Below are 26,613 nucleotides of genomic sequence, written 5' to 3'. Positions count from 1 at the left end.
ATTCGGACAGCTACGGACGAAATTATGCTGCAGGGCCTCAGATATTTCCTCGGCCACGAATTCGGATGGCTCTCATAGACTTCTGTAGGCTGCTGTAATCCATCCGAATTCGTGGGCGGGGAATCGGCCGGGATTCGCAGCAGTGGAAACCCAGCCTTAAAGTGCCAATACATTACTCAAAGAGCTGGTAGATTTCGAATCTGATCAGAGAGGGAACTATAGCTGCCAGTATAGTGCAAACTGATCACCGATAGATTTCTGCAAGAAACCTCAACCCCCCACAGCTAACCTTAGCATCCCCCAACACCTTTCCACATGGCTAACCTTAATTTACTGCTTCCCTTCTGCTAACCCCCAACTTATTCAGTGGTGTTTGATTTGTTTTTATTGTATATCAGTCATATGGTTCAGAAACAACTGAACCGAACAAAAGTGATGTTCGCAGATACCGTTTGTGGGCTATTCCATAAAGCCTTTTACCATAGCAACAGCTGGGAGTAAGCATTTTTGGTGGCAGTTATCCTACTGGATGGCTGTGATCACCTGGTATATGGCCCTGCACAGGCTCTAAAATATTAAAGCAAAAAGAGTTGTGTCAGATCCACATTTGCACCACTCAGTGGGAACTCATACCGGTGCAAGGCTGGATCCAGTTAATAAAATTCAGTCAAAGCCAGCACTCAGTAAAATAGGATGCAAAAGGTTTAATCCATCAGCAGAAAACAACATTTTGGGATACAGCATATTCCTTTCTCAAGACATAAGGTGAAGCAGACCATGCTGGTGTACAAGGTTTTAGATCAGGGGTGTAACTAGAGGGAAGCAGCACTTGTGCCCACAGGGGGGCCCAGAGCTGTAAGGAGGCCCCAACTACTAATTCTCTACCTACAATAAAGATTTCCATTCTTCAGATTGGGTGTTGTTGTGGCTACACTTGTTATGGGTGTGAAAATGATGATTTCCAAACTTGTTCTGTGGCCCTTGCAAGATGGGACCCCAGGCTGTGAGGGTCACCAAGGAAATAGATGTGAACATTGGGGGGGCCCATCAAAGGTTTGCAGGGAGCCCCATGATTTGTAGTTACACCACTGCTTTAGATTGTGTGATCATTTAAAAAAAAAACAGTTGGAAGCTCCATGAAGGCTGCAGATTGTTGATGTTTGAGATGTGCAAATATTTTCTTTTAGTTTTGTGGCAACTGCACAGTTTATGTTAGCACACATGGGGCTCGATTCACAAAGCGGTGCTAACCCAGTTAGCCCGCCTAAAAGACTTTAGGCGTGATAACCATTGCACCACGCTGATGAAAAGCCAGTTTAGGCGTGATAAGTTTAGGCGTGATAAGTTTAGGCGTGATAAGTTTAGATAAGTTTAGATCGCGCACAAAGTCCCGCATGCAAAGCAGCGCCATTAAACTCAATGCGAAGTGCACCAGACTTTGCTAGCACAAAACTTTTGATCAGCTGTGAACAGCGGTGCTAACCCAGTTAGTGCTATAGTTATCACGTGTAACGGTTGGGTGCTGCAACTCAGACGTCTGATTATAGGTGATCTGCAGTATCACCAATAATACAGACACTATACCTGATTATGTGGTGATCTGCAGAATCACCAATAATGCAAGTATAGCTGGTAGAGATACTGACAGAGTTGTGTATTAGTGCAACCGTAACTTTAATAGTAGAGAGGAACTTTACCAGAGGAGCTGGTAAAGTACTATCAGTACACTGACTGTATATACTAGCACAGACCTTTCCAAAGGGCTGGAATAGGTACAAACAGTAAGAGAATAGGAGAATACAGACTAGTCCTTCACCAGAGGGGCTGGCCAGGTACTAGTAGAGTAAGTGACTGTATAGACTTGATCAGACCTTTCCAGAGGAGCTGGAAAGGTGCTATCAGTCACTAATGGAGCAATAAGAAACTATCTCCCCAGATAAGCTGGTGAGACAATAGTACCTCACCAGTGGCGAGGGCCCACTGGTGAGTAGAGAGGTCAGACATTCTAGGTTCAGCAACTGAGAGGTAAATATCAGTACAGAATCGTGAGGCAGAAGAGTAATCTGTAATCGGGCAGAGTTCAGCAACTAATCAGATAGGCAGAAGTACAGTAACCTTAAGCAGGAAGCAAGGTCAGAGGTATAGCCAGAATCATACACAGGTAATCAAATACAATATAACAACAATCCTAGTCTTGGTGTGAAGTCCTTGGTTTCAACACCTGGCACTAGTCTAAGGTCTGAGCGAGCGCTAACACAAAGTATTCACAACAGCAGACCTGGAACGAATGAAGACTGGAGGCTTAAGAAGCGGAGGCATGCTTCCAGCCACTCCCACCACGGAATCTGCCAATCGGTGCGGCGAGAGTCAACAGTGACGTCAGCCGACCGGCAGGTCAGCTGACGCGCCTTCTGCCCGCATAAAGGTCCTGTCTTCGTGCGAACCCGCGCGAGACAGAAACCCTATGAGCTGGAGATAACATCGTTCCTGGCGTGCTAGACACCAAGGGAACGGATAACGCTTGAGAGCCAGGGAGAGAGGCGGCTGCAGACCCCCCCTGCGTGTCAGCAGCCGCCAGATCCATGCTTGTTAGATCACGCCTAAACTTATCAAGCCTAAACTTATCACACCTAAACTTATCACGCCTGAACTTATCACAACTAAACTTATCACGCCTAAACTGAGTTTAGGCGTGATAAAGGGCTTTTCAGCAGCGTGCTAACTGTTAGCAACGCTTTGTGAATCAAGCACATGGAATTGTTAAGTTTAAATTGAAGGAGTAGTTGTCATACTGGAGAAACTTTTGCAAGGACTGATGTAGTTCATGTTTGTGATACTCACAATATTCAAGCATCTGATTAGTTATCTATGAAAAAATGCATTAAAGAGATTCATTTTATTCTAATAAACTGACTGTAGAGAATCCTCTTTTTACTGATCTGCAATGAAAACCAGGGTCGGACTGGGACAATAAGGGTCCACCAGGAAAGTTTCAGCCTGGGGGCCCACACCTCCCTCCCCACGTCCACCCAGCTATAGTTAGATATAGGTGTCCTAGAGGTAGTTAATTATAGGTGCCCCAGTAGGTAGCAAGTTTTAGGTTTCCATAGTACAGGTAGTTAGTTATGGGTGTCTCCAGTATAGGTAGTTAGCTATAGGTGTTCCCAGTAGGTAGAAGATTATAGGTGTCCATAGCATAGGTAGTTAGTTATAGGTAGAGATGGCCCGAACGGTTCGAACGCGAACTTGTTCACATGGACAACACGGATTCGAGTTTGTGGGCTAAACTTTGACCCTCTACATCACAGTCAGCAGACACATGGCAGCCAATCAGGCTGCACTCCCTCCTGCCCCTCCTCCCCCCAAGTTATAAAAGGCAGCAGCGTTGGCCATTTTCTCGCTCTGTCTGCTGTGATATTAGTGAGAGAAGGGAGAGACAAGTCACTGCATACTTTTCACTGCATCTGTTTGACTGCACACTGTTTTATATACCAGTCACTGCATACCTTTCACTGCATCTGTGCGACCGCACGCTGTTTTATATACCAGCAGTCAGTGCATACATTTTCACTGCACCTGTGTGACTGCTCATTGTTATACCAGCAGTCACTGCATACCTTTCACTGCACCTGTGTAACTGCATATTGTATTATACCAGTCACTGCATACCTTTCACTGCATCTGTGTGACTGCAAACTGTTTTATATACCAGTCAGTGCATACCTTTCACTGCATCTGTGATTGCACATTGTATTATACCAGCAGTCAGTGCATACCTTTCTCTGCACCTGTGTGACTGCACATTGTATTATACCAGCAGTCAGCCAGGCCGCAATTATTTTTCTAAAAAGGCAATACCCAAACTGTACCGTGATGTTGAAAGGCAAGTGGTGTCATCTCTGGCACACAGCATTGGGTTAAAGCGGAATATAACCCTGCATTTCAACTTTGCTCTAAAACATTATTTACAGCATATTATATGCAACCAGCATTTTTTTTTTTACTAGACCAGCATTGGAAGGGTTACACACAGAGTTTTTTGAAGTTCGGTGGAGAGAACTGCAGACGCATCCAAAGTTTAGATAGATACATTTAACTAAACAGAATGTAACAATTGTGGAATGTGACTCACTCTCTCTGACTGTGCAGGAGCTGAAGGACAGCCAAAGAGTGTGTAACATTGTCACTTGTTACATTCTGTTTAGTTAAATGTATCTATGTAAGCTTCGGATGCGTCTGCAGTTCTCTCCACAGAACTTTAAAGCTCTGTGTGTAACCCTTCCAATGCTGGTCTAGTAAAAAAAATGCTGGTTGCATATAATATGCTGTAAATAATGTTTTAGAGCAAAGTTGAAATGCAGGGTTATATTCCGCTTTAAGAGTCCATCTGACCACAGATACCTGGTCTGCAAAGCACGGTCAGGGCAGGTACATTACTTATACAGCACATTGGGTCCTTCCTTGGATGTGTGGTGGTAGCCGTTTCTCAGGCTCCCATTCCGGGCCGGAATCGAACCCTGATTCCCCGGCCATTACCCATGGCCACCATGGTACAGAAAGTACCAAAGAGAGTTGATCACACAGTTGAATGAATGGCAGACTTGCTCTCCATAACAGATTCCGGTTAAAGGATTTCAAGTGTACTCATCATTATACAGGGCCTCGAAAGAGTCCTGTATTGTTATTTTTCGGCACTACCTCCCTGAGTCAGGCCTTGCGTGCCGTGCCTGCTGCCTTCCTTGGATGTGTGGTGGTAGCCGTTTCTCAGGCTCCCACTCCGGACCGGAATCGAACCCTGATTCCCCGGTCGTTCCCTTTCTTTAACAATGGTAGAGAAAGAACCATCGACAGTCTGAGCAGCGATGAACCCCTGGACTACTGGGTGCGCAGGCTTGACTTGTGGCCAGAACTGTCTCAATTTGCCATCCAACTTCTGGCTTGCCCTGCCTCAAGCATCCTAGAAAGGACCTTCAGCGCAGCTGGAGGCATTGTCAGTGAGAAAAGAAGTCACCTAGGTCAAAAAAAGTGTTCAGTACCTCACCTTTATAAAATGAATAAGGCATGGATCCCGGAGGGCTACTGCCTGCCCGAAGACTAAGTCAGTCCCCAAACACACAGCATCTCTGCCTGCACGCTGTATGACTACCTGCCCGAAGACTGAGTCAGTCCCCACACAGCCTCTCTGCCTGCCTGCCAGCCCCTGCTGCCTGCCCCAAGACTAAGTCAGTCCCCACACAGCATCTCTGCCTCCAGGACGCTTGACTGCCTTCTCCGCCACCACCAACAGGGTCCAGGACTCCAGGTGGATTCCTGAACAAAAAGAATAATAATTTTTCTAGTGCGTGTACATGCCTGCTTAATTTTTATGGATGCACTGGGGCTGCAAAAACAAAACAAAAGGCATGTACATGTGTCAATTCCCCTTCATGATCATTACCTTGCTGCGGTGAAGGGGCTTGCGTAATACAATGAAGCAATGACTGGCTATATGAGTGTGTTGGGGGCACACCTGACCCAAGATAATAAGGTTGTTGCTTCATTGTGGACAGACCAAATTCGATCAGCTGGACAGTCACTGTTGTTCTGTCATTGAGCTACCTCAGCCTGACAATTGGGCTTGAAAACCGCCATGGCCTGCACTCTGGCCATGGTGCGCACCAGTCCAGCATGGCCGTCACTACGCAAACAGCTGTTTACGGTGCGTTACTCAGTGAGTTTGGTCTGTCAGTGTGAAGCAGTACACTAATTACACTACTTGATTTATGTATACACACGCAAGATGTTTTAGAGCACTTTATGCCTTCAATTTAGCAATGCAATGTGATTTCTGCCCTTAAAACCCTGCTCTGCGTCAAATCTGTAATTTTCCCCGGGACTTTTGACATGTATCCCACTCCACCATGTCCCCCCTCCAGGTGTTAGACCTCTTGAAATATCTTTTCCATCACTTTTGTGGCCAGAATTAGTGTTTGTAGTTTTGAAAGTTCGCCTGCCCATTGAAGTCTATTGCGCTTTGCATGGTTCGCGCGAAGTTCACATTCGAGGTTCGCAAACTGAGAAATGGAGGTTCAAGCCATCTCTAGTTATGTCTCGAGTATAGGTAGTCAGCTCTAGATGTCCCTAGAATAGGTAGATAACCAGTAGGTAGCGAGTTATAGGTGTCCATAGTATAGGTAGGTAGTTATAGGTGTCTCCAGTATAGGTAGCTTGCTGTAGGTGTCCCCATTAAAGGTAGCATGGAAGGGGGAGCTTTGCTGGCACACAGCTCCCCCCTACATTACCTGCCCCCCCCCCCCCTTCTTCGCTCCCCCTACAGATTTTAGCACAGTGGCAGCGGGCGGGGAATGACTCACCTCGTCTTGGTTCCAGACACCGGAGCTCTGCCACAGAGCATCTGCATGTAACCTGTCTTCAGTCTCTAATTCCGCTCACCATACTTCTGCTAATCAGGAAGTACAGTGAGAGGCATTGGAGACGGAAGACAAATGACACGCAGTGACACAGATCTCCGGCGCCTGGAATGCGGAAGTAGTAAGTAGTTACCTGCTGCCGCTGCCATTGCACTGAATTCTGGAGGGGTACGTGTGGAACGGGTGGCACCAGGTGTGGGAGGGGGGAGTTGGGCCTCCCCACCACTGTGTGCACGAGCCCCCCCCCCCCCTTCCTGCGATACCCCTTCCTGCTGCTCGGTGTAGGGCCCATTTAAAGTGCAAGAGGCTAGGCCTAGCGGGAATTCTCCCTTGTTCCCAGCAGCATAATCCGAGCCTGATGAAAACTGTCAGTTGACAAATAAGTCACTTTATCCGTGGGTTTTGGGTATTCATCTATAATCTGAATAACATCAGTAGACACATCTAAATAAATGTACCTTGTTTTGACTGTATTGAAATAAATGTAATATAGTGGGAAGATGTTTACACCCCTCTTACATACATTCAGTTGTATAAGTGGGGAAATCAAACTTGAGGCCATATGCAATTCACTTTTTCACCTGACTTTTCTCCCAGGAGATAATTTTTCATCTTCGATTAAAATAACTTTTCAGTACTTTTCAACTAAAAAAGTACCAAAAAGTTGGTGAAAATGTACTATCAAAATTATTTTGAGTATTTTCTTGTTTTCTGGTGGCTTCAAGGGCATTTTATTGAAAAGTTTAAAAATATAACCTAGGAGAAAACTCAGGTGAAAAAGTGAATTGCATATGGCCCTTGGAGTGGAACTGTTGACAAGTTAAATCATTGTATTCAATGCCAAGCAGCTGCAACTAAGGCAATGAAAAGGGAAGTAAAAACTTGGGATGCTAGCAAATACTGCCCCTGTTTATATCTTTTGTAAGGCCATATCTGAAATATAGAATTCAATTCTGGGCATCACATTACAGGAGTGCGATTACAGTTTTAAAGCAGGTGCAGAGATGAGCAACACAATTGATTAGAGGGATGGAAGGTCTCAATTACCAGGAAAGGTTATATAAACTATTAAGTCTAGAGAAACAATGCCTAGGATCTAATTAACATGTACAAATACATCCGAGAGCAATATAAAAACTTGGCATTATAGGCTTGTGCAAAGGACTAGGGGACATAAACTGCTTAAAGGGAAACAGAGCTTGAAACAATAAAGAAGTTATACATACCTGGGGCTTCCTCCAGCCCCATACACGCTGATTGATCCCACGCCGCCATCCTCATCTGCCCGCAGCTACGAGAACCGGCTCCGCGCTGATCCGCCACTCGGAGCCAGTCTAAGCGTAGGAGAGGTGCGCTCTTTGCGTATCTCTGCAGGAGTGTATGGAGAGATATGCACTTCTCCTGAGCAGCCGCCTCCGATGACGTCAGCGAAGAGAGCCCGTTCTCCTAGATGCGGGCAGTGGTGGACGACCGCGTGGGATCGATCCGTGCATATGGGGCTGGAGGAAGCCCCAGGTATGTATAACTTCTTTTTCATTTTTTCATATATAGTTAATCTCTGATTCCCTTTAAGGAGGCAAAAACATTTTTGCCATTTACTTAAAGGATACCACAGCCCAAAGGCTGTGGTAAAATACATGCTGCAATGCAGAGGGAATGAAAAGCACATACTTACCGCTTCCCTCATTCCCTGCCGTCGGCCCCCGCTCGTCTCCTGCAGCTGCAGATACCGACCGACTCTCCTGACCTTTAACCCTGACATACTGCACTGCGCATGCGCAGTATGTCCTATAGTTTTCCCTTCTGCAGTCGCATCATGACGGCAGAAGTATGGACAGTGTTGGACACTGCCCCGCCTCCTCCTTCCCAGCGTGTGCACTCCACTAATAAAGCTAGCGTGAGATGCTAGCTGGAGTAGCTGGGAGCGGAGATTTGGAGAGAGTGGGGAGGGGGAGCATTATTTGGGGCATTTCTACATAGATGCAATGACATCTATGTTAATGCAGCACATACATCGCCACATTTATATAAGCATGTGTTCAATAGGAAGGGACACATTGGACAGTTATTGGTTGAAAAATCTCTTCCAGTAACACTAGCTGGGTCTATAACACAGGGTTAGTACCAGCCAAAATGTAGCATACAGGGGTTGCTACAGATCCTCATTGATCTTAGGCAGGCAGGAAAATAATGGCATCACTGGAAAATCTGAAATGAGTATGTATTTAACTCAATACGATCTTTATCAAAGCCGTGATAGTCAAGTGTCTCTCTACATGCCATGTTTCTGCTCATCTCCAGCTCCTGATTGGCTGCTGCAGCAGAAACCCAGAAACAGAACCTGTTACAATATACAATCACAAAACAGTTAAATAATCTATTTTTTGTGTCTTTTAGAGCTGTCTGTTGTGCAAATTGTGATGGCTGTGTTTGGAAAAGGATGTCTAGCTGCTTCTTTTAGCTGTTTGTTCCTGTTTACTGGTGAATTATATCCGACTGTCATAAGGTACGATAATATTACTATGAGACCTAATGACCAAATGAAATGACCCATGGATGTCATCAGTTTCATGGTTTACAACTTCTATTTCAGGCAGTCTGGCATGGGAATGGGCACCATGATGGCACGCCTTGGAGGAATTATTGCTCCCCTGGTTCAGATGACTGCTGATTATTATCAACACTTACCACTCATTATTTTCAGCCTTTCGTCAGTTGGTTCAGGAGTTGCAGCTTTATTTCTACCAGAAACCCTGGGTGTTCCTCTCCCAGAGACTATAGAGGACGTGGAGAGGTTGGTATCATAGTATTGTCATTGTATGAACCTTTGCAGTCATCTTCTGCATAACATCCATATGAAGAATATTTTTAGGTTAAGCTCTCTAAAAGAATGAGTTCTGCTCTTGCTTGGTTCTTTGGCTACCCAAAAGCAGACAAACAATGGCTTTCTAATGATAGCCTGACCTTACTTACTTGAAGAACTGATCTGAAATTTACAGATGGTAAATACATGAACAATAAATAAAGTATAATTTAAAACTAAAGTAGCCATCCCTTTTTAGTTCTTTGACAATATGATGGTATTGATATGGGAATATCCAGGGATGTGTTGATGAATAACCTCCCTGGCGGTAAGCCCGAGCTGAGCTTGGGCTAAGCCGCCGCGGAGGATTTCTCAAGCCCTGGTGGGCCGATTTGCACAATGTTTTTTGTTACACGCAGCTAGCACTTTGCTAGCTTTGTGTACAACACGATCGCCGCTGCTCCGCGCCGATTCGCCGCTACCCGCCCCCCCAGACCCCTTGCGCAGCCTGGCCAATCACCACCAGGCAGTGCTAAGGGGTGGATCGGGACGCCCCCCGACACCATGACGTGGATGACGTCATCCCGATCGTCACCATGGTGATGGGGGAAGCCAAACAGGAAATCCCGTTCTGAACGGGATTTCCTGTTTGCTCTGATCGCCGGAGGCGATCGGAAGGGGAGGGAAGATGCCGCTGCACAGCGGCTATCATGTAGCTAGCGCTAGGCTAGCTACATGATTAAAAAAAAATAAAAAATTAAAGTGCTGTGCTGCCCCCTGGCGGTTTTAATAGACCTATGTAGAAGGAAACAGGATGGCGTGGCACTTCTCCTTTAAGGGGTGCGTTGCTTCCAGTCTTGGTGCGAGCGAGGCGTGCCCAAGGTGGTCAATATAATGGCTGACAGGCTATACTTTCATATGCTTGTAGACAGTTGCTTATACAAGACGTGTGCTCCGCTCCACAACTTGGAAAGAAGAGGTTTGAACATTATACATATAGAGACAGATAGCGTGCATCTTCCGTCTTAAGCATGCAGATTTATTGTCAGTGTTGTACATCAAAATTAAATTCTGTGCATTGCATATTCCATAACTGCATACAAAGTTTGTCAAGTATTGCGCATATATAGTACCTTGCGGTTCCTTGAGTGGTACGTGTGATTTACGCATGCGCTGGAGGTGAGCCGCATGACACGCGTCATTAATGACGTGTGTTTATGCGACAGTCTGTCCGCGTGCATTGTCCCATGCCGGGCACCGTACGCATGGTGTAGCTCCTCCAGCTCTCCCATTGGTGGAAACTTGAGCCCCAATCACGGCCGGCGCTGTGACGCCACTGTGGAGGCGGGGTTTCCCCGTATGTATGCAGTGGCGAGACGGCGCAGGCTTGCAGTGGAACACGGCGTGACCAAGCGTCCAGGAGGACGCGAAACGGCCGTCGCTAGGCCCACATCAGTCCCTCACTCCCACCTCCCACGCTGACAGGCCCTCACAAGGAACCGCAAGGTACTATATATGCGCAATACTTGACAAACTTTGTATGCAGTTATGGAATATGCAATGCACAGAATTTAATTTTGATGTACAACACTGACAATAAATCTGCATGCTTAAGACGGAAGATGCACGCTATCTGTCTCTATATGTATAAGGTTTTAATAGACCGCCAGGGAGGTTAAAGACAGAAAAAGTAAATCCCCTCTGAGGTTCCCTGCACACTGCAAATCCGATTTGGGATTCCGATTTGTGATTCCGATTTGCGATTTTCCCTGGATGCTATCAAAAGAAAAGCGCAGAAAAAATGCAGCATGTGGTACAGATTAAATATCGGATATTGGAATTACATGTGAAAATCGATTAAAAATCGAAATCGCATGTGAGGCTTGATTCACAATATCGTGATAACTGCTAACATGGCAGTTATCACGCGATCTGCCGCGCACAACCGCCTCGGCGCGTAAAGAATTGCTCGGCGTGATAAATGAACATTTGCGCGCAATGACGTGCGTGAAACACGCATGTGATTGCACGCAAACGTTCGTTTATCATGCGGATTAGTCCTTTACGCGCCCAAACATTCGCATGCGGCAGATTGCGTGATAATTGCCCGTAGTGTGCAAGAGGCCTGAAACTTGAATTCACCAGGATTTTCTGCTTACTGAATATATCTCAACTCTATGGTTAAAGGGGTGCTATGGGGAAAAATTGTACAATTTAAAATATGTGCAAATATATACAAATAATATTCAGCAGTGTTGCTCTGGGAGACATCTCAAGCTCACTCCAACCTGAATTATCACAAATTCTTTCTGTTTTAGGAAAGCAAACTTTTGTTTTTTTTATATACAAATAAGAAGTACATTTTTTTCCAGAGTAAAATGAGCCATAAATTACTTAGTAGTAGAAATGTGACAGAAGCGACAGGTTTTGGACTAGTCCATCTCTTCATAGAGGATTCTCAGGGATTTATTGATTTTCAAAAGCACTTAGTGAATAACAGTTGCTCTGACCAATTGCAAAAAACTGTGTAGCAAACAGGGAAGCTAGCCAGCATCATTGTTTAAATCATTTTAGGGAATATCTTTATAAAGTATAAAAGCCTTGCTGAGAATCCCCTATGAAGAGATGGACTGGTCCAAAACCTGTCACTTCTGTCAGAATTCTACAACCTACTGTAAGTGACAGCAACATAGGAGAAAAGTAATTTATGCCCCTTTTTACTCTGGAAGAAACATACTTATTATTTGTTTATGTTTGCACATATTTTAAATTTTACACTGTTTTGCCGTAGTGCCCCTTTTACGCCAAAGGATGCCATAATAGTCAAACCAGAAGGCAATTTACTGGGAGCAACACAACACTTAGTTCGTATTTTCTGCAGTCTGAACTCTACTCCTTTCTTTCACACTACCAGCTAGCAGTTCATTTAAGTTGCTCACACACTACACCAGTGATACAGGTGGATTGTCCTTTAAAGAGTACCTGAAGTGAATACTAAAAAAAAGTAAAATGCTAACCTCAGTAGTGGGAGGCCTCTGGATGATCCAGAGGCTTTCTGTATCTTCTTACAGGTCACCATTCCTGTGGAGGATCCCTCTACAGCTCTTTTACTCAGCAAGTCAAATAGGTTTCTTCTGGCCATGTTTGTGACTGTGGATGAGAGCATCTAGACTAGACATATATGCAAGTAAGGTCCACACATACCCAGTTGAACAAAGCGCTCATGCATGTAGGAAGCAAGCGGTGCACAAGTTGCTTCATTCCACTGGGCATATGTGGACCTTACCTGCGCATGTCCAGTACAGATGTGTTTATTACACTGACTTCAGTGTTCTTCAATAACAAATAGTGGCATTATGAACTAATAGTGTAGAGAAAAGTTACAAAGAAATGTTGGGTATAAACAGTACAGGGGTTTAAGTATAAATTGTCATTTGATGGTCTGATGTAGGTCTCATTTAAGATGATCTCTTATGTTCCATCTCTTTACTGATTTAGCAGGTACTGTATCAATTCCAAGGTTGACATGCCACCTTTCTACTTCTTGCCTTCCTTAGTGTCCTACCTTTACTATTGCTGGTATGTTTAGTCCATGTGGCTTGTGTAGCTATACAGCCTATTTCCATGTGGGAACTGGTGTTTTGGCAGAGTGGATTATATTCACTGCACCCTGCACAGCAGCTGAGAAATGTTGTCAGAATGCCAACTTGGCATATTTGATCTTTCAGACAATTGGGCACAGCATTCACAGAGTTCTTTCTGCAAAGTGTGAAAGCACTGAAGGGTGACAGAGATGGCATGAGTGGCAGAACATACTGCTATTGACAGGCAGGCATAGAATCAATGTGCTGGGAACCAGTCATTTAACTAGCCTTTTTGTTGCATTCAAAGATGTTGCGTATATGTGGATCTAAATTTAAACAGGCGCGTAGATACACATATTCTCAGAGACAGCCTCCACGATCATCCTCCTCTTTCTTCAATCACTACCCTCTGCAGAGTGTCCTCATCCTTATCTCATATTAGCCAGTTCCCCGTAAGTAGCCAACTGCTGCCCATCAAATGATAACGCTTGATTAGACTGTGGATCTACCTACCTAAGGAGGGAGCAGGCACCCCAAGATGTGATGCGTGGAAGCTGGATAAAACATAAATAAATAGGCTTACCTCTAAAAGAAGGGGTAGCCCAAATAAATTACTAACATTTTTAATAGAAACCAGATCGCAGTCCGCTTCCTCAGATCAAACAACAAGATTAAAAAAACACACATTTTGTTTGGCTATTCCTGCGGTTTATCACAGAACTTAAATTACATTCCTGTCACAATTTATGGTGAAGATATTTGATTCTGAAGTGTGTATTTTCCACTATGAACTGAGAAAATAAAAGTATTTTTAATGGTAAAAATCAGTCTTATTGGCTCAGGGAACATATACTGTATTTTCTCTTTCACCAATTAGTGCTGTATCAGATAGTGCCGGAGGTGTGCACAGGAGCAAACCCAATCATGCACAGCTGTGCTTTAGCTACACGACTTATATCTTCGTCCTCTGGCTTAGATAAAATCACAGAGGACTTAGATATACTGTAGTGGAGGAAAAATTGGTTAAAGAAACGACCACAGAAACTGGTAAACACTTATAAAAGGGGTGGACATGGAAGCTGAAAACCAAGGCCGGTCATAGGTTTCACAGCGCCCTGAGCAAAACCGGATTTTGTTGCCCCCCCCCCCATAAGTAGCATAGTTGTCCCCATATAGGTAGCATAGTTGCCCCCAGTGTAGGTAGTATAGTTGCCCCATATAGGTAGCATAGCTGCCCTCAGTGTAGCTAGTACAGTTTCCCCCAGTGTAGTAGCATGGTTGCCCCCAGTGTAGGTAGTATGCCCCCAGTGTAGTTAGTATGACCCAGTATGTCCCCAGTGTAGGTAGTATGCCCCAAGTGTAGGTAGTATGCTCCCAGTGTAGGTAGTTTGCCCCAGTATGCCCCCAGTGTAGGTAGTATGCCCCCAGTGTAGGTAGTATGCCCCCAGTGTAGGTAGTATGCCCCAGTATGCCCCCAGTGTAGGTAGTATGCCCCCAGTGTAGGTAGTATGCCCCCAGTGTAGGTAGTATGCCCCAGTATGCCCCCAGTGTAGGTAGTATGCCTCCAGTGTAGGTAGTATGCCCCCAGTGTAGGTAGTTTGCCCCAGTATGCCCCCAGTGTAGGTAGTATACCCCCAGTGTAGGTAGTTTGCCCCAGTATGCCCCCAGTGTAGGTAGTATGCCCCCAGTGTAGGTAGTTTGCTCCCAGTATGCACCCAGTGTAGGTAGTTTGCCCCCCAGTGTAGGTAGTATGCCCTCAGTGTAGGTAGTTTTCTCCCAGTATGCCCCCAGTGTAGGTAGTTTGCCCGCAGTGTAGGTAGTTTGCTCCCAGTGTAGGTAGTTTGCCCCCAGTGTAGGGAACATATACTGTATTTTCTCTTTCACCAATTAGTGCTGTATCAGATAGTGCCAGAGGTGTGCACAGGAGCAAACCCAATCATGCACAGCTGTGCTTTAGCTACACGACTTATATCTTCGTCCTCTGGCTTAGATAAAATCACAGAGGACTTAGATATACTGTAGTGGAGGAAAAATTGGTTAAAGAAACGACCACAGAAACTGGTAAACACTTATAAAAGGGGTGGACATGGAAGCTGAAAACCAGGTACGGCCATAGGTTTCACAGCGCCCTGAGCGAAACCAGATTTTGTTGCCCCCCCCCCATAAGTAGCATAGTTGTCCCCATATAGGTAGCATAGTTGCCCCCAGTGTAGGTAGTATAGTTGCCCCATATAGGTAGCATAGCTGCCCTCAGTGTAGCTAGTACAGTTTCCCCCAGTGTAGTAGCATGGTTGCCCCCAGTGTAGGTAGTATGCCCCCAGTGTAGGTAGTATGACTCAGTATGTCCCCAGTGTAGGTAGTATGCCCCCAGTGTAGGTAGTATGCCCCCAGTGTAGGTAGTATGCCCCCAGTGTAGGTAGTTTGCCCCAGTATGCCCCCAGTGTAGGTAGTATGCCCCCAGTGTAGGTAGTATGCCCCCAGTGTAGGTAGTATGCCCCAGTATTCCCCCAGTGTAGGTAGTATGCCCCCAGTGTAGGTAGTTTGCCCCAGTATGCCCCCAGTGTAGGTAGTATGCCCCCAGTGTAGGTAGTATGCCCCAGTATGCCCCCAGTGTAGGTAGTATTCCCCCAGTGTAGGTAGTATGCCCCCAGTGTAGGTAGTTTGCCCCAGTATGCCCCCAGTGTAGGTAGTATGCCCCCAGTGTAGGTACTTTGCTCCCAGTATGCACCCAGTGTAGGTAGTTTGCCCCCAGTGTAGGTAGTATGCCCCCAGTGTAGGTAGTTTTCTCCCAGTATGCCCCCAGTGTAGGTAGTTTGCCACCAGTATGCCCCCAGTGTAGGTAGTTTGCCCCCAGTGTAGGTAGTTTGCCCCAGTGTAGGTAGCTTGCCCCCAGTGTAGGTAGTTTGCTCCCAGTGTAGGTAGTTTGCCACCAGTGTAGGTAGTTTGCCCCAGGCAACCCCCCCCCCCTTTATGTGGCAGCGGGCCGGGCAGAGACTGACTCACCTGACATCCAGCTCCAGCACTGACGTCACTCTTCTCTCCCCACCTCCGCTCCATCTGTAGTTAGAGAAGGCTACAAGAAAATGGCCGCCGTTTGTCTGCATTTGTGGACATCGGCGGCCATTTTCTTGTAGTCCTGCTCTAAATATAGACGGAGAGGATACAGGGAGACAGCGGGGCGGCAAGGGGCGACAGGGCGCATGCGCCCTTAAGAGCATGGCGCCCTGAGCGACTGCACAGGTCGCTCATAGCAAAGGCCGGCCCTGCTGAAAACCATCTTTATATTTAGGTCTCTCAATTTCTGTCTCTCACAATCAAATTCAGTCTTGGGATTATGTTGTACAAAGTATGGTACTGACGAAGTGGCGTCAGAAATATGTAGAGAGAAGAAACATGGCCTCCACTTTGCTCCTGGCTGTCACTGCAGCTGCAGTTTTCACACAGGACTGCAGCAGGTCAGGGTGGGTATGCTGTTTCTGCATCAGCCTGCACACCCAAATCAAAATTTAACATCTTTTGTAGGCAAAGTAACCAGCCCAGCAGGGTTGACATATGTGCTGACATCTAGGTGTCATAGCACTCCTTCAGGACCAAGTTTGTTTACCCCCATACAATGCATGAAAGTAGGCTTGGTGCAATAATTAGATTACATGTTAAAGAAAGTAAATTAATTATGCAGTAGGCATTACTGTGGGACTAGGTTAGCCATAGAAAGGAATAAAAAATGTGCTAGTTCTAATTCAAGAACAAGGGTTGGGTTAGTCTTAGAACAGTGAAGGCTAGTCTTTGCCTTCGGGTTAGGGTGAATTGTTAGTGTTGGGCTATGTTGGCAGAGTGATTGTTTTGAAGGTTATGTGTAATACATCCCTTAGTTAAAGGTGACTATTTAGCATGGGGAGGGGACCTCCCGATGCGATCGTGAGCACCCGAGAGGGGAGATTAAGCTATCATATGTCAGCTGACATCTCCCCTCAGTGATCAGAAGCCACCGCGTATGGCTTCTGATCACATGATCACTACGATCGCCGGCGGATCATAGTGATCACTGTTTAGTGATGCGGCGGTAAGAGGAGGAAAGAAGATTATCCACTCACCTTCCTGTTGTTCCCACGGCGATCAGCGCTCCCCTCCACTCTGGCCGACATCCCTGCTCTCTCTGACGTCAGTTCCGGGTCCCGGCTTGATGACGTCATCAAGCCGTGACCCAGAACTGAGAGGCAGTACTAGCAGGGATGCCGGCTGGAGGGGTCCACAGCTGCTCATCACTGGAGCCTGGGAGGTGAGTTAAGGCTATTGCCTACAGGAGGGACACCTGGCCATACAGGGGACTACACACCAACCCAGCCACACTGGGGAATTGGCTGCCTGCCCCAGAGCCGGATTAAGGCCAAATGGGGCCCTAAGCAGAGTTGCAGATTTGGGCCCCTCCCTCAACTTCCCTTTAAAAATGTACTTTATTTTAAAAAGATGTCATATGTGTGTATGGGGAGTTGCACAGAAAGCCCTGTATGTGGCCAGAGAGCCCTGTATGTAGCCAGAGAGCCCTGTATATAGCCAGAGAGCCCTGTATGTGGCCAGAGAGCCCTGTGTGTGGCCAGAGAGCCCTGTGTGTGGCCAGAGAGCCCTGTGTGTGGCCAGAGAGCCCTGTGTGTGGCCAGAGAGCCCTGTGTGTGGCCAGAGAGCCCTGTATGTGGCCAGAGAGCCCTGTATGTGGCCAGAGAGCCCAGTATGTGGCCAGAGAGCCCTGTATGTGGCCAGAGAGCCCTGTATATAGCCAGAGAGCCCTGTATATAGCCAGAGAGCCCTGTGTGTAGCCAGAGAGCCCTGTATGTAGCCAGAGAGCCCTGTATGTAGCCAGAGAGCCCTGTATGTGGCCAGAGAGCCCTGTATGTGGCCAGAGAGCCCTGTATGTGGCCAGAGAGCCCTGTATGTGGCCAGAGAGCCATGTATGTAGCCAGAGAGCCCCTGTATGTAGCCAGAGAGCCCTGTATGTGGCCAGAGAGCCCTGTATGTGGCCAGAGAGCCCTGTATGTAGCCAGAGAGCCCTGTATGTAGCCAGAGAGCCCTGTATGTAGCCAGAGAGCCCTGTATGTGGCCAGAGAGCCCCTGTATGTGGCCAGAGAGCCCCTGTATACAGCCAGAGAGAACCTCGGCATATAGCCAGAGAGAGGATTTTTCACACTGGGTGCTGCTAGTAGAGAGGGTGACATGAGAGAGAGATATGCCTCTTACAAAACAGGATAACCTCTTTGGGGAAGAATACATATGGATATGCCAGCGCCTTGTAACTAGTGACACTGCTGAGCTGCTGAATGGGTTAAGTACCCCATCCCCCGAAGAAGAGCAGCCAGAAGGGATGCATGCAAAGCTCACCCCCTGTGTGTGTGCATACAGTCCAGCTCAGGGAAGCGCTGTGCTGCTGTTTGAGGAGAGCAGGGAGTGAGTGTCAGAGCCAGCCAGCCAGCGAGAGAAAGTGCAGCTCTAATAAACTACTGCATCAAACAAGAGAAAGGCTTCCATCCCTCCTGTGAGTCACAGCCTGAGCAATGCTAACAGTGTACCTGTCGCTGGAGTTTCACCACCAACTCCCTTGTGTCTGGCAGAAGTGTGGATTGGGCTAAAGCCGGAGGAGGAGGATTGCACTCCACCCACACTAGAATAGAGCTCTCTCGCTGTCGCTGGTCGGGTTAGAGGCGGGGCAGATTCGGCTGGCTGACTCTCGCTTTCATTGGCTGAAGAGAGGTGCCAGCCAAAAAATGAAAGCTACTGACTGGAGGGAGAGAGGGAGGGGGAGGCAAGCCAGGAACTTCCTAGCTGTGGTCACAGTGCACACAAGAGAGTGCTCTGCGGTAGGCAAAAATGTAATCAAACGGACATGCTAGACTCTTGGCAACCCTGGCCTGGGGCCCCAAGCAGGTGCTTGAGTTGCCTGGTTGAAAATCCGGCCCTGCCTGCCCCCCCCAAACGCGCCCCCCCCATGCAAAATCACCTGGTCCTTAAGGGGGGGTTAGGCAGCCGGTCCCCAAAGAGTTAAACAAGTTTAAAGCGGACCTGAACTCTTTCACAGCACACAAGGAAAAGTCTTGATTTCACATACAGTTGCTGAAGAATTCACTTCTCTGTGTTCTGTGTTTTAAAGTTTAGATCAAATTGTCTAATATAGTTTTTATCAGCATCTGTGAATAGAGAGTAAAGCAGGAGAGCTCTGCCTAGGCAGCTCTGGCATACAGTAAACACTGATGCTTAAAGAGAATCTGTATTGTTAAAATCGCACAAAAGTAAACATACCAGTGCGTTGGGGACATCTCCTATTCCCCTCTGTCACAATTTCGCCGCTCCCCGCCGCATTAAAAGTAGTCAAAAACAGTTTTAAAAAGTTTGTTTATAAACAAACAAAATGGCCACCAAAACAGGAAGCAGGTTGATGTACAGCATGTCCACACATAGAAAATACATCCATACACAAGCAGGCTGTATACAGCCTTCCATTTGAATCTCAAGAGATCATTTGTGTGTTTACCTTCTGTCCCCCTGCAGCTCTCATCCACTGAATACTAGTGACAGGCTGGTTGTTTCTTCCTGCAGACAGCTCTGCCCTGTCTGTAATTCCTCGGTATGTGTCAGCCAGCTCCTTTCACAGCCTAACAGAGGAGAATTTTTATCCAGCTCTCTTTCACTAATAAGAGAGCAGAGACGCTGCTGGCTTATGTAAATAATACACACACGGGAGTGTGCATAGAGGGGCCTGGATGGGGGGTGTGCATAACAGATCAGCACGGAAGAGTTGGCAGCCTTCCAGACACAGGGCGACAAGTCCGACAGAGGATAGATACATTGATTTATTACAGAGATGGTGATAGTAGAACGTGCTGCTGTAAGCCAGAGCACATTAGAATAGGTTTAGGAACTTGTAGGATGGTAGAAAAAAGGATGACATTTTTGTTACAGAGTTTCTTTAAAGTGTACCAGAGCTGAATGTAATAAAAAAGTTTATGCTAACCCGGGGACTTCCTCCAGCCCCATCCGCTCAGATCGCTCCCATGCCGCCATCCTTCGCTGTCCACAGCTATGGGAACCGGGTCCCCGCACTTCCGTCAATCAGCTCTAGTCTACGCAGAAGAAGTGTGCCCTCTACATATCTCTCCAGCAGCTGCTGGAGAGATATGCAAAGTGCGCACTTCTCTTAGGCAGGGAACACACTTGACTTTCAGTTTTCCGCGCGCGTTTTTCTGCATACTTTTTCTGCACACTTAGGGCCCTTTTACACTTAATCAGTTGGTGTGCGTTAGTACGCGTTGGTGTGCGTTAGTACGCGTTGGTACGCGTTAGTACGCGTTTTTTTCCATAGCAGTGCATTGTAACAAAGATTTCAGTTAAAACGCGTTAAGTGTGAAAGGTGCCATAGGAAAACATGGGACTTACTTTGAAAATCAGTTTTCTTTCCGTTTTAACTGAGAGCAACTGATTAAGTGTAAAAGGGCCCTAAGTGTGTTTCCATGCAGGAAAACGCGTGCGTTTTTTCACAGCAGCTGATGTAATTAATAGAGAAAACTGCCAAACTGTGCAGAATCATGATGCAGAATGTCAGTTTTTTTTCTGCGTGCGAACAACACAGTAAGTGTGAACTAGCAGATTAATTAACATGAGTTCTCAGTTTTTCTGTGCAGAAAACGTGTATGAAAACTGTCAAGTGTGTTCCCTGCCTTAAGTCAGACTGGAGCCGACTGACGGAAGTGTGGGGTCCTGGTTCCCGTAGCTGCAGACATCGGACGACGGCGGCGCAGGAGAGATCCAAGCGGATGGGGCTGGAGGAAGCCCCAGGTATGTATAAATCTTTTTATTACATTCAGCTCTGAGTCCCTTTAACCCATGCAGTGCTCCCTGCAAAAGTGAAATCTAGTAAAACTTTTAAGTTCTAAGTTTAGTTCTACTTTAAAAAAAACTTAAACTGCAAATAAACTGATGAGTTAAACAATTGTATCACCGTTTTAATTAACTGCAATTGAATTGCAGTTTTGTTTTATATTTAAAAGCTAAAAAAGCAGGTTTCATATTTTATTGTCTCAATTGAATGACACAGTCTCAAAGTGTTTCAAAGCCACAATCTTTAAACTATTGACCTTTTTATTACTTCCTTGCATTTAAAAATGTTCATCTGCCAGGCAAGAGTTTTATGGCATCGAATTAGTTATCAGTGAGCTTTTTGCTTCATACACACTTGAGATAAAAGTCTTTGGAAAAGGCAAGATCACAGACCAATTTTACCCCCTTCCATGTAGTATGAGAACCATACTCTACACAGTCTATTCTATGGAGCTGCACTCCCAATTAAGTAAAATCTTTGCAAGATGCTGCACACAAAGATGCCCGTACACACTCAAAAGATCATTATCTGCAAAAGATCTGTTCCTGCAAAAGATCCATTCCTGCAAAATGCATTCATAGTTTATGATATCTGCAGATCCTCATACACACTTGGTTTAACAATCATCTGCAGATCATCTGCAGATTAGATCCACCAGGATGGATTTTCAGATCTGCAGATGATTGCCAGATATGCAGATGAAGTCTGTTAAACAAGGTGTGTATGATGATCTGCAGATCCCATAGACTATGAATGCATTTTGCAGGAATGGATATTTTGGAGGAACAGATCTTTTGCAGATAATGATCTTTGGAGTGTGTACGGGCATCTGTGTGTGCAGCATCTTGCAAAGATTTTATCTGATGGGGAGTGCAGTTCCATAGAATAGACTGTGTAGGTATGGCTCTCATACTACATGGAATGGGGTAAAATTGGTCTGTGATCTTGCCTGCAGATCCTCATACACACCTTGTTTAACAGACTTCATCTGCATATCTGGCAATCATCTGCAGATCTGAAAATCCATCCTGGTGGATCTGATCTGCAGATGATTGCCTGTTAAACAAGGTGTGTATGAGGATCTGCAGATCTCATAGACTCTGAATGCATTTTGCAGGAATGGATCTATTGCAGGAAGATATCTTTTGCAGATAATGATCTTTTGAATGTGTACGGGCATCTTTGTGTGCAGCATCTTGCAAAGACTTTATCTGATGGGGAGTGCAGCTCCATAGAATAGACTGTGTAGAGTATGGCTCTCATACTACATGGAATGGGGTATAATTGGTCTGTGATCTTGCCTTTTCCAAAGACTTTTATCTCAAGTGTGTATGCAGCATAAGTCTGACTAGAGAAAATTGTCAGTTGCATGCCTAAATACTTAACCCTTACAGTGAGAAAGATAAAAACGGAACACAGCCTAGTTATATGTATGCTTGGTACTGTACATACACATAACTCATCATGTCCCTCGTCAGTTCAGGTAATCTTTAGGCACAGGACAGGGCTCCAAGGCACCAGGGACACATTCCCAAGTCTCTAATCTCATGTGGCTTTCTGCAGCATAATGGGGGTGCAATGCAAATGCTAAAATAAAATTAATCATTAGGAATTCAGTAGTTTACATAAAAAACATGTTTAATAGATGTAAACTCACTCTTCAAATCCTATCTTTTTGATAGATCAGTACATAATGTGTGCAGGATTGTAAATGTAAAAAAAAGAGAAACAAAAACTACAGTAGAAGGAAACTGTGGTAAAATAGACCTAAAAGAAAAGCAATGCATTTCTTACTACACTACTGATATGTATAGATAGTGGTGTGTGTGGCATCCTTACCCTGACAGGGGCCCACCTCCATTGTCAGCTAGGGCTTCTATCTACGTCTGGCAGCCCTATTTCCCCTGTGCTAATGCTAGCTAGGGTTGCCGTGGTATACCGGTTTGACGATATACCATGGTAATCATACCATGCACAATCTCGTTTTACCGGTTTTCGGGGGCAGGGTGACCAGGGAGGCGGAGCAACATAGTGGCAGGTATGCGACGCAGCAGCGAGTGCACGAACTTGCCAGCAGCCAGGTCCTACACGCTGTACTGGCTTCATTCTTCTTCCTGTTCTTGTGTTCCATTTCCCTGAAACAGCGCCCCACTGGGCGCTATTACAAGGAGATAATGCAAGAACAGTAAGTAGAATGAAGCCAGTACAGCATGAAGGACCTTGCTGCCGGCAAATGAGTATTTGTACCCAGGGCCAGGCCGAGGCATAGGCTGGAGAGGCTCCAGCCTCAGGGAGCAGTGTAGAAGGGGGCGCACAATTCATTCAGCTGTCATTCCTAATTGTGTATGAAGCAGAAAGAAATAAGAAAAGGGGATACATAGCAGTGACTGCAAGCCAGATAACTACTAGATATTAAGGTATTGGGGAGGTTGTGGGCCCTGTGGCCCTCTTAGTTTAACAGCAATCAGTGAGTGACAGCTGGGGTGGGAGGGGTGTCGGGGCGCACTTTGGTGTCTCAGCCTTGGGTGCTGGAGGACCTTGTCCCTGCTCTGTTTGTACCCCCTGCTGCTGCGTCCCCCCCCCTGGCTGTCTATGCAACAAAAGGAATGGTCCGCACTTGTTCAAGCTGATCCCAACTTTATTCTAAGGCGTATCATGGATCACATAAAGCTGACATGTTTTGGTCCCGAGAGACCTTAAAGGGAAGCAGAGACGAACGTTCTCTAAAAAATGAAAAAAAGATGTTAAACATACATGGGGCTTCCTCCAGCCCCATAAGCCTGGATCGCTCCCACGCCACCGTCCTCCGCTGCCTCTATCGCCGGTACCGGGTCCCGTCACTTCCGCCAGACGCGGCCAGTCTTCCGCATGCCCAGGGACTCCCTCCTGCTCTATACGCATGCGCATGCGCAGTACGGAGGGAGTGCATTGCGCTTGCGTCGACTGGCTCGACTGGCCGAAATGACGGCACCCGGTACTGGCGGACAGAGGCAGCGGAGGACGGTGGTGTGGGAGCGATCCAGGCTTATGGGGCTGGAGGAAGCCCCAGGTATGTATAACATATTTTTCTCGTGGTCTCTGGTTCTCTTTAACATGTCAGCTTTATGTGATCCATGATACGCCTTTGAATAAAGTTGGAATCAGCTTGAACAAGTGCGGACCATTCCTTTTGTCGCATATGTTCTTTGGATTCAGTGTCCAGGTACCAGCACTGTTCTTTACTGGGAGTAAGCGGTCTCTTTGCTATTTACCCCTGGCCATCTATACTGCAAGCACCTATCCTGCCTACACCTATCCCTGGCTACCTATGCTGCGGCCACCTACTACTGGCTGCACCTATCCCTGGCTACCTATGCTGGGGCCACCTACTACTGGCTACACTTATCCCTGGCTACCTATGCTGCAGCCACCTACTACTGGCTACACCTATCCCTGACTACCTATGCTGCCGCCACCTATTCTGGATACACCTATCCCTGTCTACCTATGCTGTGGCCACCTACTACTGGCTACACCTATCTCTGGCTACCTATGCTGCAGCCACTTACTACTGGCTACACCTATCCCTGGCTACCTATGCTGCGGCCACCTACTACTGGCTATACCTATCCCTGGCTACCTATGCTGTGGCCACCTACTACACCTATCCCTGGCTACCTATGCTGCGGTCACCTACTACTAGCTACAGGGGGGGGGGGTGTCCAAATAATTGTATAATACCATATACCGTAATAACATGGTATTTCTTTTTATGATTATCATACCGTGGAATTTCATACCACTGCTAATAATAGCTGGCTCATGCTCTGGCACACACTATCTAGTGTTAGTCTATAAGCAGCTAGGACTGCCAAAAGTAAGCAAAATAGGCTTCACACACCACTATCTAGGAAAAATACAAGCATGGGGAAGTAAAACGCAGGGCAGTGCTGAACTAGCACTAGTCCTACTGTCAGATTTTTATTTTGCATTTAGTAAAGCTTTACGTGCCATGTAGTAGAATCGCTGACACCGCACAAAGGTATTCATTCAAACTTAGTTTTTATCATGATTTTTTTGCTTTCTTTCCTTCTCCACCTAAATACCTTTTCAGCACCCACCAAGGGAAGAGCTCCAGAAAGATGTCAAGGATAACTACTGTACATGGCTCCACAAGAAATAAGTTATTCCTTGTGACCACTTCTTTGTCTTCTCAAATGCTGAAAGAATATTATATAGATACAGTCAGAAAACCCATGACAAAAGTCTAATGCATCAAGGGCAAAACAATACAAAAAAGGGGGAAAAAGAAATAAAGAACAAATGTGTACAGCAATGAAACTTGCCTTTAGCTGCAAACCTTATGCACACAGTGCAACAGAAGTGATCTCGAACCTCCAAATGTGGCTTAAAGTCCCCATAGACCATCAAGGGCAGTCAGATGTGCAGTGCATGATCTAATGGCCCTCAGGCTCCTGTCTGTTGGCTTCACACACATGCACACAAGCACACACACACACACACACAAATACACACGCAAGCACGCACACAGAAAATATTAAAAGGAGAATGTCTTTTCGCTTAAATAATGTTTTGTTTTAGTTTACAGAATGCTTTAAATATGAGAGATGAGAAAACATCTAAATAATGTGTTTTTCTAAATGTCAGACAATAGGTTACAGACAGGAAATATCTGGTTTTATTAAATAAGATACATTTATTGTTTGGGAGCTCAGAGCAGAATAAATGTTTGTATCTCTCCATAAAAGGGAAATGTAATGACAATGAGCAATAAAGGGAAAGTCAATAAAAATAGAACAAAAAGGCAAAACTATTTGTCTCAATGAAGAGTAAAGTCTTTAAAGAAAAAATAAAAATAGGTCCAATTGCATATGTATGATATATATATATATATATATATATATATATATATATATATATATATATATATACATATATATATATATATATATATATATATATATATATATATATATATATATATATATATATATATATATATATATAAAAGTTCCACAAAGGTTTGCAGCACACAAAAGCTCTTTATTGAGCCAACACAAAGTACAGAGTAGCAACGGTTTCGGGTGTCCCCACCCTTTATCAAGCTAACATTAAACAGGAAATCATTAAGTATATATAGCCACCCCTGCAGGAAGTGACCTCATGGTTGCCTGGACAACAGGCCAAACAAAAACAGGCATGGATCAAAACATATAAACATGCATAATCACACTTATCTGTGTGATGTCTTAAATAAAGAGTCAGTTTCCAAAGTGTTTCAGCGGATCCATATCGATGCGATCAGTGGTGACCTGAAAATCACAAGAACAGATGCAAATCATAGTCCCTATTTAAACCAGAGGGAGACAAAGTCCCTAATTTATCAATCCAAAAAACTTCACGCTGTTTTAATCTCATGATCCGGTCTCCACCTCTCCTCAATTTAGGCACATGATCAATGACCATGAATTTTAATTCAGAATCCTTGTGTCCCATTGCAGCACAGTGTCTAGACACAGGCAGCTCACTAGATGGAGTGCGTGCCGCGCTCCTATGTTGTGCGATTCGGTCGCGCACTTTCTGCGTCGTTTCGCCGATATAAAAAAGCCCGCAAGGGCATCGTAACAGATACACAACATAGGAGCTTTGACACGTAAGAAAATGTTTGATTTTATACATCCTACCCGTACGGGGATCCTCAAATGATTGGCCCTTGATCACATGTTGACACTCACTGCAACAGAGACAAGGGAAACAACCAAGGCGGGGAGTGCCCAAAAATGTAACATGCTCTCTTCTTTCAGGACAGAGGTCAGATCTCACCACTTTTTGACCAATAGTGGCATTTTTGCGAAATGCTGTGATCGGGGGAGAGGCAAAATCCGCAATCTCGGGGTATGTATTGCTCAATATGTGCCAGTGTCTCCTAATGATCGATTGGATTCTATGGGC

General features: G+C 45.7%; 1 protein-coding gene across 1 annotated transcript in view; it reads left to right on the top strand.

Annotated features, from left to right (window-relative positions):
• The window catches only part of LOC137537885 (solute carrier family 22 member 6-B-like), a 145,849-nt gene extending 133,466 nt beyond the window's left edge, over positions 1-12,383 (top strand). The window contains exons 8-10 of the mRNA XM_068259830.1: positions 8,808-8,916; positions 9,004-9,208; positions 12,285-12,383. Of these exons, the coding sequence (XP_068115931.1) occupies positions 8,808-8,916; positions 9,004-9,208; positions 12,285-12,383 (413 nt within the window). The remainder of the gene's footprint in view (positions 1-8,807; positions 8,917-9,003; positions 9,209-12,284) is intronic.
• The last annotated feature ends 14,230 nt before the right edge of the window (positions 12,384-26,613 follow it).

The sequence above is a fragment of the Hyperolius riggenbachi genome, chromosome 11, assembly GCF_040937935.1.
Source record: "Hyperolius riggenbachi isolate aHypRig1 chromosome 11, aHypRig1.pri, whole genome shotgun sequence".
Classification (NCBI taxonomy): domain Eukaryota; kingdom Metazoa; phylum Chordata; class Amphibia; order Anura; family Hyperoliidae; genus Hyperolius; species Hyperolius riggenbachi.
The sequence above is the reverse complement of the archived record's forward strand: the minus strand, read 5'-3'. Positions and strand labels throughout refer to the sequence as shown.